Source organism: Ovis canadensis, chromosome 10 (genome assembly GCF_042477335.2).
Source record: "Ovis canadensis isolate MfBH-ARS-UI-01 breed Bighorn chromosome 10, ARS-UI_OviCan_v2, whole genome shotgun sequence".
In the NCBI taxonomy this organism is placed as follows: Eukaryota; Metazoa; Chordata; class Mammalia; order Artiodactyla; family Bovidae; genus Ovis; species Ovis canadensis.
In genome coordinates, this window is record NC_091254.1 from 37,080,632 (window position 1) to 37,098,201 (window position 17,570).

A 17,570-nucleotide genomic window follows, 5' to 3' on the forward strand; every position below is an offset into this window, starting at 1 on the left:
TACAGTCCATCAGGTCGCAAAGAGTTGAATGTGACTGAGCACACTTTGTCAACTACCTTCAAAGCTCTTCCCATTTCTATCGCCGAGTTTTAAGGCGGGTCTGTCTCTAATCCATGCTATAGATGACGAATGCCTGCTGCAGCCACCAACTGCTGGAGAACGAACTCCCCCTTGACACTGTTCCGCCCTCTGTCTGCTCTGCTTAGTGGCAGGCTCTAATCCACTTTACTGTGGTTTTGGCTCTTGCATGGCAAAAGAACAGTTAGTTTGAATAGTCCAGCAGGTACATACTTATTGCTACTCCCAGATTTAAACAGCTAAGTGTTGTTGGTCTCACCCAAGGGAAGTCTGAGGATAATGCAGGAGCCTAAAAGTGATGCTATAGATCCAGACTCACTATTTTGCTCCATCATTCTTAGTGCGTGGGCTTGGTCCTCACGCTTGTCACCTCGTGGTTGAAAGACGCCTGTTGCAAAGGTGTACCACATCCGTTTTCTAGGGCTGAGGAAAGAGGATGTGGCAGTGATGGGCCCAGCATCCCTCCCCTTGCCTCTCCTTGGGTAGCACTGTCAAATGACCCTCAAACTTGAAGAGAGGCTGGGAGATGGAGATTTTAGCTTTCATTGCTTTGATGGGAGAGAAAGATATGGAAGAAGAGGGTTGCGAATAGAAACCATATCAGCCAAAATGTAGTGACTGCCACAAATGTAAACCAAAGAAGTCCCTTTACAACCTTTCCTTGATGGTCAGCAGTGATTGATTCCATGGTGTTTCCTATATTTCACCATCACATTTCTTCCCTGATTTCACATAGCACACTTTCTCTGTTTGAAAGGAAAATACCCACTCTGTAGGCCGCACTGGGAAATGAAGATCATCACAGTAATATTGATTTGTTTATGAATTCCCTCAGTTAATGTTCAAATTACCGAGTATTTATCTTCTATTGCCAAACACTGGGATACAGTGTTGACTAATTTTAATCACTGAACATACGTTTTCTCTGTACAGTGCTTTATCAATTAGAAATGCTTTCAGACACTAAAAAGCAGACAAGTCAAATAACTGTAACTTAAAAACTATTAATAATCTATGACTCACTTCTAAAACATTCAAAAGGAGGTGTGTGGCTCCACAACTTTAGGGTGCTAGGACTGTATCTCTGTGACTCCCCTCGTGGTTACAAAAAGGCTGCCATAGTTCTAAACATCTTATTCTTGAATAATGGTAGCCAAGATGGTTGATGAACTGTTTTCTCATGCCTCCTTCTTTTAGCAGAAGATACAGTCTTTTCTAGGGGACACCTCAGCTGATTCACTGTCTAGAATAGGGTGAGGTGTTGACCAAAAGTATTGAGTGAATAAGGGAGAAAGTAAGTGAAAATGAAAGTCGCTTAGTCATGTCCAACTTATTGCGACCCCATGGACTATACAGTCCACGGAATTCTCCAGGCCAGAGTACTGGAGTGGGTAGCCTTTTCCTTCTTCAGGGGATCTTCTCAACCCAGGGATTGAACTCAGGTCTCCTGCATTGCAGGCAGATTCTTTACCAGCTGAGCTACCAGGGAAGCCCGAATAAGGGAGAGGGGACTGGGAATTAATATTGGGCACCCAACCAAGAGTGTTGTCACAGGTGCTTAATAAGTTTTCCACATATTTTTACATTCATGATCTCATGACTCAACAGGACTACCATCTAAACATGCTAGAAACTCAAGCCTGAAATAAGAGGTATGAGCTGCATCGGCTTTGTGAGAACTTCTGGCTGGAATGTAATTTAAAGATCCTTTGAAGGTGCAAATTTAATGAAAGGGTTTTAAAGATAATGCAGTCTGCCTATAAAGTAAGTATACAAGATCTCAAGGAGTAATTCAGATGATTGTGTAGTTTGGGACGATCATTACACGGTGGAATGAAATGAGAAATCAAGATACATGGATTCAAGGTTCAGCTTTGGGTAAGACACTGGAAAAATTCAGAGGCTCTGCTTCCTCATTTGTAAAATTATATAGTTGAACAAAATTAGATAACCCTTAAACTTTTCTCAAATATAAGATTAACTATATAATCATGATGCTAGAAGTCATGAAGCAGAATCATCTATTTCTGACCTCTTTTCACAAATAAGAGAACTTAGGCTCAGAAAGGTCACTACTTGTCCAAACCAGTGGCTCAGATGGTAAGAATCTGCCTGCAATGCAGGAGACCGGGCTTTGATCCTTTGGCTGGGAAGACCCCCTGGAGAAGGCAAAGGCAACCCACTCTAGTATTCTTGCCTGGAGAATGCCATGGACAGAGGAGCCTGGTGGGTTCCAGTCCATGGGGGTCCCAAAGAGTCGGACACGACTGAGCTAGTGACACAATCATTTCTAAGACAGAAATTTTTGAATCCTAGTATATAATACACTATGCTTTCACAAGTAATTGGTGTTGTATCCTGACAGACATTTTTTTTAAAGCCTCCTCCTCTATCTTTATTTTCATGTTAGGCAGAATCTCTTCAACAGCATTTACTCTGTTTAATAGTTCAGATAATGAGATTTTTCGAAGTCCACCTTTTAGCTGTAAGGTCACAGACAAATTACTTAACTTCTCTGTAAAATAATAATTGCACATCCTTCATATTTTTTTTCCTTTTTATTTTGAGGACTAGATAAAATAATCTATCAAGGAGACTTAGGGGTACTTCCTTGGTGGTCTAGTGGTTAGGACTCCTATCTTCCACTGCAGGGGGCCCAGGTTTGATCCTTGGTGGGGAAACTAAGATCTCACATGCAAGGCCAAAAAAAAAAAAAAAAAAGGACGGTGTAGGGACTGAGACACAGCAAGGACTTAATCTCAACAAGCCATCTCGGTGCTTCAAACACCAAATAGAGAAGAGCATCCTGGACCAACACCCACAGCGGGAATGTGGAGAGTGAGTCCAAATGTCATTCTCATTATTTTGTCTTTATGGAGTCATACCTTTTACCTGCACATTATACAGATCTAAAGGCTCTGTGTTAAAAACTAGGTTAGGATACAGAACTGAAAGTCAGAGCAATCATTATCACACAGTCACTGAGCTCATTAACCAGCAACTTGTACAAAACAAACAAAAATAACTTAAATCAGGCATTTCATCAGGGACTCCAATCATGAATGGGCTGAGGTGGGAACAGGGAACAGTCTGACATTTTATTGAAACTGGCATTCTCAACCTCAGAATGTCGATATTCTGGGATGGATAATTCTGGGAGGCTGTCCTGTACCTGGTAGGGTATTTAGTTGCATCCCTGGCCTTTAGATATTAGCTGGATCGCCCTGGTCATGATGATCAAAAATATCTCCACATCTTGCAGACTATTCCCTGGGAGGGGTTATAGTCTGCCTTGCCTTCTTCCCTGGCTTGAGAACCACTGTGATAAAGCTTCATATGGAAGTGCATTTTTGTCTTTTTTTTGGCAGGGGGGTGAGAAGGTTCTCATCAGTTTCATCATATTCTTAAAAAGGTCTATGACCTCATAAAGAGTGGGAACTAATTACACAAAGCCTCTCAAATTAATAGTGTAAGCTTGCACATCCCCATCTGTAGTAGTAAAACAAAAATGTGCACCACCATGGCTAATTAAAATGGTGTACTTTGAAAATTTACTATGAAATCTATATCTATCCAGCGATTACTTTCAACTTTTGAAAAAGCACAAAAACTGTATGTGGGGAAGTAGCTACTTCACAAACTGCTATTCCCAGATGGCAGGGTTCTTAAAATACCGCCTTCAGCAAGGACTCCCACAGTCAGCTGAATGTGGCTCTCAGCTTCCAAACGGGTTAGCGCTAAGGACAAGCAAAAAAGACCTGACGTCCAGAGGGGAAATCGAAACCAGTGTTTTCTAGGTAAAGAAATTCAATGGAGGTATTGACTGCAAGAGTGATTGGACCGAAAGGTGGAAGGGAAGAGAGGCAGGGGAAGAGAGAGGAGAGAGACAGACAGAAACAGAAAGGGGAGAGAGGGGACAGACAGGGAAAAACGCTTTGAAAGAGGTTCCCAAAGAGGAGGTCTCTTGGGAGAGGTTTGCTGGAATCTTCCCCTGCTTTTTTCCCTCTGGCTTGGCTGGAAAGGCGGCTGGCAGACGGAACCCCAGAGGGGGCTCTCTGCTCTCTGCCTCCCATTCCCACGCCCACACTGGCCTTGCTCACCCCGGCCTTGCTCACCCCCTTCCAAAGTGACCACATCCCAGGAAAGCTCGGAAGGAATCACTGCACCAGTCTCTAGAACCCTGCTCTCCATCTCCATCTCCTAAAGGCGGTCGGAAGCCGGAGCTTAAACCCCAAACACCAGACTCAGGAGAGCAGCCAGGGAGCCGTGTCTCAGCTCCCAGAACCCGCCTTCCCCCCCCGTCCCTCCGGGGAGCACCCCAGAGGACCAGCAACTTTCTCCCCCACTTCTCAGTCTGTCTGCCTCCATCCCCCTCTCGCGTTGGAGCAGTGACGGTGCGAGGAGAGCAGGAGGGGGCTCGGGGCCCGAGGGGCCGAGGAAGCCGCCCGGGTTGAGGGGGGTGAGGTGGGAGGGGACCCCGGCTCCAAGGGGCCGCGCCCCCTCCCCGCCCCGCGCGCCGGGAGAGTCCCCGCCGGCAGCGCCCGGGCCGCGTCCGCTCCGGGTCCCGGCGGCCGCGAGGGGAGGGGACAGGCGAGAGGAGGGCCGGGCGGCGGAGGGGAGGAGGCGCTGCGTGCCTCGCCTGCCAAAGGCAGATCAGATCGGCTCCTCCGCCCGTGAGCCCCGGCTCCCCGCGCGCCGCCCCAGCGCTCCGCCCGAGCCGCCGCCGGAGAGCCGGAGCCGCGCGGGCTGCCCGGGCGCGGCGCCGCGCGTCCTCCCGGAGACCTCCGCCCCCTGCCGGCCCCTGCGCGCCCCTCCCGCGGCCGGCCCCGGAGGCTCCGCGGCTGTCGGGGACCGAGGCGAAGAAGGAAGGACGGTCCGGCGCGCCGTGGATGCTCCGCCGGGGAGAGACAGCAAGTTGTGAGTGCGCCCCGGCCCCGGGAGGGAGGGCGGCCGCCGCCCGCCAGCCATGTGAGTCCAGCGCGCGGCTGCCCCGGGGCGCGGGCTCCGCGCTTTTCTCTTTCCCCCTCGTCCCCGGACGCTGGAGTTGGGCTGCTCCCGAGGCTCCGGACTTCCTGAGCTGCGCTCCCCGCCGGCTCGCCCGGCCCGCCGCGTCCGTCTGCCTCCCGGGCGGGGTGGGGGACCCCATCCTCACCTCCTCCCTCCGCGCAGGGCCGGCTGGAAAATGTCCCTCTTCCCCTTTGGGGAGTTAAAGGATCGTTGTGTGTCTTCGGGGTGGGGGTGGGGGTGCGGCCGTTGCGGGGGGCTGGCTGGCTAAGGGCTTGTCTGGTCTTAACCCCATCCCGGGGTGCCTGGCCCCAAATCGAGGTGAGAGCCCCCTCCCCACCCACTCAGTGCCCCCTCCCCGGGTCTGCCCCAGCCTTAGGGCCCAGACAGACCAACTTCAGCGACTAATGCTGATGCTGACAGCAGTTGACAAGATTAAAAAAAAAAAAAAAAGTAGCTGGAGCTCCCCTGGAGTGAGTGACATACTGGAGTGGAAAAGGGGCGGTGGGTGGAAAGCAAAGGGCAGAGGCGAGAGTTGGAAAGGAGAGGGGGAGGATTTGAGATAGACTCCGAGAGCCTGAGTCCTGGGAATGAAACTGTGGGGTGCATGGGCTCTGTGTTCTTTATGAAAAGTAGGAAAAGTGGTTCTAAGGAACTCTGAAAGGGAGGGCAGGATGCAAGTGGAACCCCTGGAATGACTGGAAGGTATGGACTCTTTTTCAGATGAGACACAGTCATTCATTCAGTGGGAAAGATGGTTCCAATAATTTAATTAGAAGCAATTAATCAGAATTGCAGATATGAAAATGAGTCGTACACAGGCTTTCTTTTGTTGACACTAGAGAAGATAGTTGAGACTGAAGGCATTCCTAAACACTACTGAATAAGCATGGCAAGACGCCTTAGAGTCCCATCCACTCTGTATGCCTAGACAGTCTGTAATTGTGAAAATGAGCCTAATTATTTTGTTCAGGCTCATGCAGAGAGTTAATGCACCTAAAGGAACACAGAAAAGTTGCTGCAAATTATGAGCGTGAACTTGTAAGCTAACTGAACAAACATGCTATGGTTATTTTAGTATAACATTCAGAATTCTGTTTACCGCCAGTGAGAATGCTACATTCTTTTTAACGTGAGTATATGAAATGAATTCACTGGCTTGGCAAGTAGGAATAAGTCATGCATTTCTTTAGGTAAGTAGCTGTCCGAGTTAATTAGGGAACATGTGTAGGAGATAAAGACGTGAAAAAGCTTTGAGCCAGTCTGACAAAATTTGAATTACGAAGAAGTTGATAGAAAGGGTTCTTCTCACTTTTGAACTATGGAGGTGTCTCTGAATGGGTGTTAATTGAAAGTTGCAGACCAACTGAGTTGGTCTTATCTTTTCTGTAAAGACATTTAACCTTTAATGTTATGGTTTTTCCAGGGACCAGCATCCTTACTGCAGAGAATGGGAAGTTGATGTCCAGTAAGACTGAGGATCCGTTCTGTTAGTAGCCACTCTCCCATCACAGAGCTGTGGATTACCCGCGGGAAGCCGGTAGTTCGACAGCCTTTACTTCTTCCTGCAGACCCGGAACAGTTACTTTGGGTCCTCCTTGCCCTGTCAGGTGAAAGATGGCATCCAGTCTGACTTGCACCGGGGTCATCTGGGCTCTGCTCTCGTTTCTTTGTGCAGCCACCTCCTGCGTGGGGTTCTTCATGCCTTACTGGCTCTGGGGATCACAGCTGGGCAAGCCCGTGTCCTTCGGCACTTTCCGGAGGTGCTCGTATCCCGTGCACGATGAGAGTCGGCAGATGATGGTGATGGTTGAGGAGTGTGGGCGCTACGCCTCTTTCCAGGGCATTCCCAGCGCCGAATGGAGGATCTGTACCATCGTGACCGGCCTAGGCTGTGGCCTGCTCCTCCTGGTGGCGCTCACCGCCCTCATGGGCTGCTGCGTGTCGGAGCTCATCTCCCGGACGGTGGGCAGAGTGGCCGGAGGAATTCAGTTTCTGGGGGGTAAGTGACTTCGGTCAACTTCACTTGTTTACTGGAATCCCGGAGCAATATTGAAAACTGTGTTCCAGCTGTCTACTGAGATTATGGTAATTGACACTTGGAAGGGTAGGGAGATGTGGATATAGAGTGGCTTTGGGGACAGATTGCCAAAGTCAGAGATTCTTTACCGGAATTGCTTTATAAACATCAAGAGCTCTTAATTTCTGTATATCCCCAAACATGTACATCATTGGTCTGCTAAGTACCACCTCTGTGAGGCAGTAACGTCTAGGTTGTTTATAATGTTGGAGAGGAGACAGTTTGGATTTTATAGCTACTGGCTCTTTACGATCAACAACCAGCAATTACAGTATCTGTGTCTTTCTCGAATCCTGAGATCTTAAGAGATGAAAACTTCACAAAAAGTAGAAAAGGTTTTTGATTCAACATTGTCACCATAAGCCTTTAATGCTCTTTGTTGGATATAAAATTGAGCCTTGCCCCATCTTAAATTATATTTCTAAATAAGTGATTACAGTTTTAAATGAGAGATCAGTTTTACATGAACAATTATGAATTTCACTATGCCACAAAGATAGGCTTAATTACTTTGTTAGGACTGCTTTTACTGTGAAGGAAAAAAAAGGAATTTTTAGCAAGTGATGTGTGCTTGTTTCAAATGGACTGGCTAGTCTCACTAACACCAGAAAAGGTTTGATTTTTACTTGGGTTTCCTCCAACATGTATTGCTTCAATATTTCTGGTCATATGGTTTTAATTATACTTTATTTATTTTCCGCTGTGCCTTTCACCTCCATTTTTCAACCTGACAGGCTGAACTTGTCTGATTTAGAATCCGCCTTGGTGAAATATGACAACCTCTGCAGATAGTACAGAACACGGGGAAACAGGAAGCTAGGAAAACATATAAAATATATTTGTAACTTCATTGCAAAGTAAGAGTCTGCGACCTGGCTCTTTCTTTGGGTGCTCTCTTGCAGTCTTTTGTGAAAAATCCAGAAGAGGAAAAAACACTACAAATAGAGTCCTCAGATAGAGTCTACATATTGGAGACATCCCAACAGATGATTTCAGATTATCTAATATTAAACTTTCAAGTAAAGTTTTGAGTATGAAAATTCTTGTGCTGAAAATGCAAGGGGCCCAGAGTTTTGTGTTTTGGAGTAAGAGATCCAGTTGTTTGCAGTTCTTTATTTCCTTACCAGATGTAACTTTGTTCTCATCTATTTGTTCCCTGTGGTTTTGTGTCTCACTCTGCCCTAGGAGGTAATTGGGGGGCTTAACTGTCCTTCCTTTACTGTTCAGCATTGAGCGCAAGTCTTGGTGTGATGTATAGATTCCTACAGAAGGACAGTACCGGAAAGCCATTAGGAAACGGAATGAGGTTTTTGCAGAGAGTGGAAATACAAATCCGGAGTTAAAAACTTGTTGATACCTCAGATTTGAAAACCAGAACTAATGCCAGGAATATTTAAAAGTGTTTTTTTTTTTCTTTAAGAATAAACTTTTGACTTGCTGTTTGTGTTTCATTTGGCTCAGGAAAAATACTTGGACAGTTTCTTTTTCTCCTGGTAAATATTGCTTTTCATTTTTTCCCCTTCACTTTGGGGCAGAGGCTACTATTATTTCTGGCAGAACAGGAAAGTGCTTACGAAGAGGAATCAGTTTTTATTGATTACCTTTAAATGTCTCATGCAAGACGGCAACAGGAAGTAAATCTGAGACTCGTGAGATTTATGCTTCTCTCTCTAAGCTATCTATAGATTTGGAAGAATTATAAAGAGCTTAATGTTCTACTTTACAGAAAACTCAAGGGGAAAGACCATTGTAGAAGTTATATATACTTTTAAAAGGTCTGTTTTTTCCCTTGTATATGCTCTTCATGAACTCTCACTTGTTAAGAGTTACTGACATTGAGCTGAGGATATAGATTCTTATTAGCATGTCTCAAATAGATTTCTCATATCCTGCAGAAAATAATTCTAAATATGAAACCTCAGGGCTTTTCTGATTCAAACCTTTTGGGACCCAAGTAAGTAAATATATCCCCACTACCCAAGACAGTTGTCATTTTAGAATTAAAAAATAACTTGAGCTACAGAAAAGATTTTGAAAAGTTTGCCATTAATCGCTACTACTTTAGTGATACACCAGTTGACCAAAAAAGTGCTTCAGAAAGAATTCCTCCTGTTCATTTCATACTTGTTCAAGTTTTTATGCATAAAAACTTGAGTGATAAATGGGTTTCATAAAGACAGCACAATACCAAATCACTGAGTTCTGTGAATGTAATCAATGTCTGTGCTTTCAAAATACAGTCAACATTACAGGGCACTCTGCTATAAGGTGGATTCTCCTTCTAAAAAATGATCCACCCAGAAAGGTTATGTTTAGCTAAACTTAGGATTGCTCCAAAAACAACAGGAAGCGGGAGAATGGCTGAGTGCAGAAGCATCCTGCTTAACTCCGCCTGCTGGGTCCAGAGTGTGCACATATGGTGTAACATCAGGCAGTAAAACCCCTGCAGTACTTTGGAACTAGTTAAATGACACAGTGTCAACTTCGTTTTGAATCGTCTTGCTATGGTTGCTTAGAGGTTAAAATGTCACCTGCAAACGAATGGAACAACACAAAGGGGGCACTGTGGTCCAGGGACATTTACCACCTATAAAAGAAGTCCTCCGAGGAGTCAGTGGCTTCTGCCTTTCCCGCAGTAACTTGCTCATAAACTTTAATTGCCACCATCTCCATCTTGTATTTTAAGTCATGTCTTTGTCATAATTTTTAAAAACCAGCTTGGGTTGAGTTTTATCCTCAATTGAATTTTTAACAGGAAGGTAGAAAGCCTTTGAAAAGTATCACGTCTAGTAAAAATGTTCACATGCTGAAAGTGTAGTTATGGTGTTATGAAAAGATAGAGGTTGTAACGTTTTTGTTTGTGGAACGTAAAATTATGTCCTTTCCGATACATCATTAAGTACTTTAATAGACTTTTTAAAGCTTAATACCAAACTTTTGACGTATGCGTTAGAAAAAATACCTTCTTTACGGGCTCTGTAAATGAAGCATGTAAGAACACTGCAAAGATATATTAAGGCTATCTTAAGTTCAAATGAGCTGACTCATTGGGAAAGGCCCTGATGCTGGGAAAGATTGAAGGCAGGAGGAGAAGGGGACAACAGAGGATGAGATGGTTGGATGGCATCAGCGACTCGATGCACATGAGTTTGAGTTAGTGATGGACAGGGAGGCCTGGCGCACTGCAGTCCGTGGGGTTGCAAATAGTCGGACACGACTGAGCGACTGAACTGAAGTTTGCCCACTGGTGCTTGTAATTGTCAGGGTCCGAATCTGTAGATTTCATCTTTGGAAATTGCTGGTGTTATAATGAGAGGGCACGGAAGAGTCCCAAATCAGCATTATTCCATATTTCGTTTGGATGCGAGTTGCATATGTGTTTAAAATGAGTGTAGAATGCAAATCAGTAGTAAACAACTACCTTTCCAGTTGAGACACTGTTCTGTTCAGAGAAGCCAGGCGAGACCATCTCTTCAACTAATTGATGGTTAAGTGCCACTCACGACAGTGATGACTACAGAGTGCTTCTTGCCACAAACCCATCTCTGTGCTGAAAGCATGATGGCCTCTCCGGAGCCCCTCACTGTCGGGCTCCACCTGGACTGGTCCTTCATCCTTTGGGATGAGGGCTCGCAACATCTCTTCCCCTTGCTCCACTTTCAACCTGATCAGACATACGATTTGTCCCGTTATGCTTTCCTTCACATCCGGGTTCTCTGTCACATGACAGCTGAGAAATAAGGCAAATAAGTGTTGGTGTGTTAATGGGCACCGTAGCCTTTTAGTGACAGTGTCCTCACCATAAGAAGTTGCTCTAATTTTTAAGAAATCCAGGCATTTCCTGGGCCAGTTGGGGCAACAGGCAGAGCTCTTCTTGCTCCTCTTTAAATTACATCTTAGAGATCACGAACTACTGTTTCCTGCTTCTTCTAACCTTACCGTGTAAAGTCCAGGTGAGTTACTTTGAGCCACTTAAAAGCCACTATACCCATAATGTCCAAATCTTCACTTCCTTCTTGTGGAGTAGAGTCTTTCTAAGAGAATCATCTGATTTTTAACTTACTTCCCTTTGCTGCCACTGGCTAACACAGTGCTAGCTGATACCTCTGAGGTCAGGGTCTGTCTGGACTGGTTAGCTTCACTAACACATTTGTTGTTGTCTAGTCGCTAAGCTGTGTCCGACTCTTTGCAAACCCATGGACTCAGCACACCAGCCTTCCCTGCCCTTCACTATCTCTCGAGGTTTGTTCAAATTCATGTCCATTGAGTCGGTGATGCCATCCAACCATCTCATCCTCCGTCGCCCCCTTCTCCTGCCTCAATCTCTCCCAGCATCAGTCTTTTCTAATGAGTCACTTCTTCGACTCAGGTTGCCAAAGTATTGGAGCTTCAGCATCAGTCCTTCCAATGACTATTCAGGGCTGATTTCCTTTAGGATTGACTGGTTTGATCTCCTTGCTGTCCAAGAGACTGAGGAGTCTTCTCCAACACCACAGTTTGAAAATCAATTGTTTGATGTTCAGCCTTCTTTATGGTTCAGCTCTTACATCCATACATGACTACTGAAAAAAACCACATAAACTAAACTAAATCAGGTCTCACTAACACACTAACTCTCAAGATTTACATCTGCATAGATTTATGAATTGTCCCATTGCCTTGTAAAACGTGTATTTTCAGTTATAAGAAAAACAAGCTGAGGCATGTGAATTCATAATCATCTCAAAAGGAAAACTTAAAACGCACACTCAAGACAGCTTTACCTCACTCTATAATACATAGGCAGCATCTCAAGATGCATCCAATTTGTGCCTCATACAGTCATCACTGTTACATTATCGGTTTTTGACCTTTGCAGCTAACTCTAGCTTGCCAAGGGTGCCCTCTTGTGTGTATTGCTTATAATCAGAAAGCATAACAGCCTCAAGTTTAAAACTTTTATTCCTGGCTATCATTAAAATTCATAGTTTTGTTTTCATAAGGCATCACATTCGTGTTCGAAGGAACACAGATTCCTGGGGGATACCAGTAGCTGTAAACAGGAAAGCAGAACCGTTTGGGAAACAAGTAGATTGGAGAAACAGTTGGTTATGGAAAGTTAATAAATTTTATTACAGCACAGAATCTAGAATATTTTGATGCCTATACCAACCTCTTGCAGGGCATGAGGAAGGTGTAATAGTAAGTGTTTTCCTAAGTAATTTGCAATGGGGTCCCTGAAGGGACCGTTGATCCTTAGAACATATTCAGTTCTTATTTCACCCCAGTGAGGCAGATAATTTGTTGTCTCTCTCTCTCTCTTTTTTTTAACAGCTATGAACACTGAATTTTAGAGTGACACCCGAAGTTATCCCATTAGTTATTGGCTGAGTTGTGAATGCTATCACCATAATATTTCAGCAATAATTGAAATTCCATTTTGTATTATATGTAGAATTCAGAATTTCTGGCCATTAGGAATAATAAGTCTCTTAACATAGGTGAATATTTACATTTCCTTCTAGCCCTATAATATTTAGGATAGTAAATAACATCTTATATATTCAATTAATACTTGATGTATTAGTTTTAGTTATTTATTAGGAACATTTTTATCTGTAAGTGACCTTGTTCTTTACCTCATGGGAATATTTCAAAGAAGAAATAAAATATCACAAATGTGAAGATAATTAAAGCAATGACTCCTTAATTGATGTCCCTGTGTAGTGTTAGTCTTTTGGAAAACATGTATGTTCTGTAGTCATATATGTTGCATGATGCTACATAATTCTACATCTCTCTCCAAGCACATTTTGAAAGCTCCGAATGAACTGTATTATCTGCAATGAAGAAACAAGCTGCTCTGCCTGAATATTTGTGTCCTCCCACAAAATTCATTTGTTGAAATCCTCATGCCCAGTGGGATAGTGTTAGAAGGTAGGGACTTTGGGAGATGATTAGGTCATGAGGGTGAACCCCTCACAGATGAGATTAGTGCCCTTATAAAGAAGCTGAAGAGAGCACCTCACCCCTTCTGCCCATGTGAAGATACAAGAAGAGAGCCCCCATCCAACTGTGCTGGCCCTCTGATCTTAAACTTCTAGCTTCCAAAAATGGGAGAAATAAATTTCTGCTGTTTCTAAGCCATGTAGTCCACAGTATTTTTTTTTTAATTGCAGCTTGAATGTACGATGAGACCAGCTAAACTTTTTTTTTCCCCCCAGGTTAACTTTAACACTGTGTTTCACAAACTTATTTGGAAATTGCAGAGTCCTACTTACCTATGATAGGCAATAGCATCTTTTTGAATTAGTGGCCAGCACAACAAACTTCAGGAAGTGCTGAGTTATAACATGTTATAAATCCAGGGCATGAGTGTTTATGGGTGGTTAGATGGCATCACCGACTCAATGGACATGAGTTTGAGGAAACTCTGGGAGTTGGTGATCGACAGGGAAGCCTGCGTACTGCAGTCCATGGGGTCGCAAAGAGCCGGACACGACTGAGCGACTGAACTGAACTGAGCAGTATTTATTGAATGCCTACCGAATGTCAAATACCACACTAGTATATAAGTTGAGATAAGGTCACTACTGTGGAGGTGCTCATGGCTTTAGGGAGGAAACCAACATGTGAGGTATAATTACAGTCCAAAGGACTCATGACATAGATGTCCATTCCATTGCATACAGTTGTTGAGAGGCTGGTGAGGCTCGTTCAGCTGCCAAGTGAGGGGCTCACCAGCCTCACATGGTGCCAGTCATTTCCTGCTTCACAGGAGACTACATTTCCCAGAAGCCTTGACTCCTGGCCTCTGGATAGGTTAGGCCAATGGGAGGCACTGGGAAAAACAGGAGGCAAGGAGAAGCCAGGGTATGTCTCTCTCTCTAGCTCTCCCTTTGGCAGCATCTTTGGCAGCAATTGTCTCTCCTCTGGAAAGCCCTGACCTTCACGGTCACAGCTTCCCTTGGAAGCCACTGACAACAGTCCTTCACCAGGTACACAGCCCGGTTCTTCTAGTCATTGGTGATGCCCTCTTCTTCCAACTCCATTCCAGTCTCATAGATGGTAGTAGTTTTTTGTTGATGCCAGTTTCCAGGTCACCTCTTTAACATCTATGTGGCTTTTTAGCTCTTCCATCATCTGTGTAACCAGTTTCCTGTATTATATTGCATTCTCTGTGTTTGAAATACTTAGGCTGGTTTCTGCTTTCCTGGATCCTGGCTAAAATACAATACTTAATTCCAGTTCCTGCCTTAGCCAAATTGCAGATTATATCATACTATGAACTTTTGGGGGTTTTGGTGAATGAGCAAAAATCACCAATGTTTAAAAATGTTCAAGGTCCACTGAAATGTGAACAAAATGCTGTAGGAGCACAGGAGAGGAAGGGACCTCGTGTCTGGAGGGGTCTGCAAAGGCTTCGTAACAGAGGCACTAGATGAGCAGGGTCTGAAAGATGAGCAGAAGACTCCTTGGAGTTTCGAGCAGTGGAAATGTCAGATTCTCAAAGCCAAGGAGTTATAAAAAGATCTGATGGGTGTTCAGGGAATGGCAGTATCCTATAAAGTATGGAGTGGGGGTGATGGAACGAGATCAGGTCTGAAAGTCTGTATTTTTGTTTCATGGTAAGAATTCTACACTTGACTTTAAACTTTAGACTGAAGTCTTTGAGTGGTTATGGGAGAAACTGAGTTAGGAACTATATAATCTAGTAGCAATGAAGAATAAAGGCTGATCTGGGGAAACACTAAAACCAGGAAAGGCAGCAAGAGGCTTGTTATAGCAGGCTTGGCCAGAGATGCAGAAGACCTCAGCGAAGCTGTGGGAATCAGAAAACGATTTTGAAGACATTTCTAAGATCGAGGCAAAAGGGTTTTATGGCTCCTATTTTTAGACGAATAAATGATTGTGGTTTGGAGGCCTAATAGATTCCTTCCATAGCTTATGTCAGTCATGTTACAGGTGTGTAATATGGTAGAGCAAGACAGAAAACTAGTTATGCCTTAATGACTTAATATTATCAATGATTGTTGTCTCTATGCCATAAGTCAGTTGCATTGAAGGCCATGAACGATGAAATGTCCTTGTGTTGTTCCCGTGTAAGTTATAGTTCCCATATGTTTGTCGAATCAAATTTTTGAAAATATGAAATGTGCCTTTAAGTTCTAAATTGGTATGATTCTGTGATGACATCTAATTCTCATGTGACTTAGTGCTCCTTGGTGAGAGTTGCTGCATATGAGACCTGACTTTCTTAGTGTTTATCTCCACCCTTAAGCTGACCCCAATGTTATCTTATGATGAGGTTACCCAGATGGTCCCCTCCTACAGTCTATGAAGGTACCTTCTGTATGAGTAGCAGATTGTACCTGATGTTGTTGGGAAGGATTTGGGCACACCTGGGAAGACCTGGATTCCCTACAGGACTGTGGCATTCCAGCACATGTGTAGCTGGAAAAGGGGACATAGGTTCATGGTCAAAGTCAATATAGCCTTTTCTCACTCCTGACCACATTTGGCTCCCTGTTAATATCCAAGCTCCCCGTACTGTTTCTCCCCCACAACTATATGCGCATCACTGTCTTGGACACAGATATAAGATTTTCCATGTTCTCTGCCTGTCTAGGTGGGACCTACAATAGAGTCACTATATTCTGCAATTTAGTGAGTGGTAAGACGTCGTTTCTGCTGCTGTTCATGTGTTTCGTAGGTTTGTTTTGTTTTCAGGGGTTTCATTGGCTAATTTAAATAGAAAATTATAATCTTGAGAATCTCTGTAGTCACCTTGCCTCGTAAACCACGCCTCCTGTGGGAGTCCCACACGTCATAACCACAGTCTCCTTTTAGGAGGTACAGAGACGGGACTTTCCAGGCCAAGTTGATTGTATTTCCATCCTATCTGTCGTGTCTATATTTGTCTCTTATGTTTCCCAGAGTTCAGAGCCTTGCTGTGCTGATCCCCAAGGAGCGGGCAGCAAGGCCCAAGCAGTTGAAATGTAGTTCAGTGAGACTTAATCTTATTGGGGAACTTGGAGGAGAGGGAAAATAAGAACATCAAGGCAGAACCAATTCAATTGCAAGTCAGTGATCCTGTGGCTGCGCTGACATCAGTCATGTGACTCCCACAAATGCAAAAGCATGTTGCAAAGGAATCTAATCAGTAGCAAAAGGTCCAGAGCTCCCGTTGTCCTGTACCGGCCCCTTTTTGGCTTTTTCTTAATGAATTTTTATTTATTTATTTATTTTTGGCGCCCTGGGTCTTCATTACTGCATGGGGAGCTTTCTCTAGTTGCGGTGTGCCGTCTTCTATCTGCAGTAGCTTCTTTTGAGGCAGAGCATGGGCTCCAGGGCACGTGGGCTTCAGTAGTTGTGACATACGGGCTTAGTTGTCCTGTGGCAGGTGAGATCTTCCCGGACTGAGGATGGAACCCATGTCCCCTGCACAGATTCTTAACCGCTGGATCACCGGGAAGTCCCTTTTTTGGCTTTTTCGATGGGCACTGCTGAGGAGAAAATACTCAAGGTCTGCCGCCCAGTTTGGCTAAGGCTGGCAGAAGCTGCCCTCCTTGGCAGCCTACTCAGTTTGTGCATCTCATAGGATCTGGAGGATAATGACCAAGGAATATCTCTTGAACCCACAGTTTGTGGCTCAAGGACTTCAGGTGGAAGGTTACGTGGGTAGTTGGCAACATGGACGAAGAGCTCATGAGAGAGATCAGGCTTAAATATATAGATCCACAGTGTCTTTGAGAACCTCCTATGAGAAGTATAACTTGGTGTGTTTGTGCTCAGTTGCCCAGTCAAGTCCGACTCTTTGTGACTCCATGGACTGTAGCCTGCCTGACTCCTCTGTCCATGGGATTCTCCAGGCAAGAATACTGGCATGGGTTGCCATTTCCTCCTCCAAGGCTTCTTCCTGACCCAGGAACTGAACCTGTGTCTCCTGCACTGGCAAGCGGATTTTTTTTTTTTTTAACCACTGAGCCACCTGGGAAGCCCCAGTATTACTTCACTCACTCTTAAAAAGATGTGGTTTTTTATCCTGACACTTTCTTTTACCATTTGACTGTCCTGATTGGAAGGCAGGCTTTTGGCTGTGTCTGACTCCATCATCAGTTCTAAGCTTGCCCTTGGATAGTACTAGGCACTCGACATCTGCTATGCTGGTGGACCAGGGTTATGGAGAAGTTTGTGCTGTGTAGGAATAGATTTTATTTTTCTGGAGTAGGTTGCAGGAAAACTCAAGGTAGGAACAGAAATCACACTGCATGATGTTCACTCACGTAAATGTGCCTGGAGGAAAGGAAGAGTCTAGAAATGTAGTGAAAAGACAGAGATGTGAAGCATGAATATTTTTACTTAAAAACATTTTTTTTGTTTGTTTTTTTGTTTCATGCATGAAGATGGCATTCCTATTTTGATTGCC

The 17,570-nt window shown here is 44.5% G+C and overlaps 1 protein-coding gene across 2 annotated transcripts in view; it reads left to right on the forward strand.

The window, feature by feature from the left end:
* Positions 1–3,774: 3,774 nt before the first annotated feature.
* LHFPL6 (LHFPL tetraspan subfamily member 6) overlaps positions 3,775–17,570 on the forward strand; it is a 236,031-nt gene continuing 222,235 nt past the window's right edge. The window contains exons 1-2 of one of the 2 annotated variants that reach the window (XM_069601487.1): positions 3,775–4,995; positions 6,509–7,084. In XM_069601487.1, the coding sequence (XP_069457588.1) occupies positions 6,700–7,084 (385 nt within the window). In that variant the 5' untranslated portion in view covers positions 3,775–4,995; positions 6,509–6,699. Of the gene's footprint in view, positions 5,047–6,508; positions 7,085–17,570 lie in introns of both variants that reach the window. The other variant, XM_069601486.1, reaches the window with a different exon arrangement.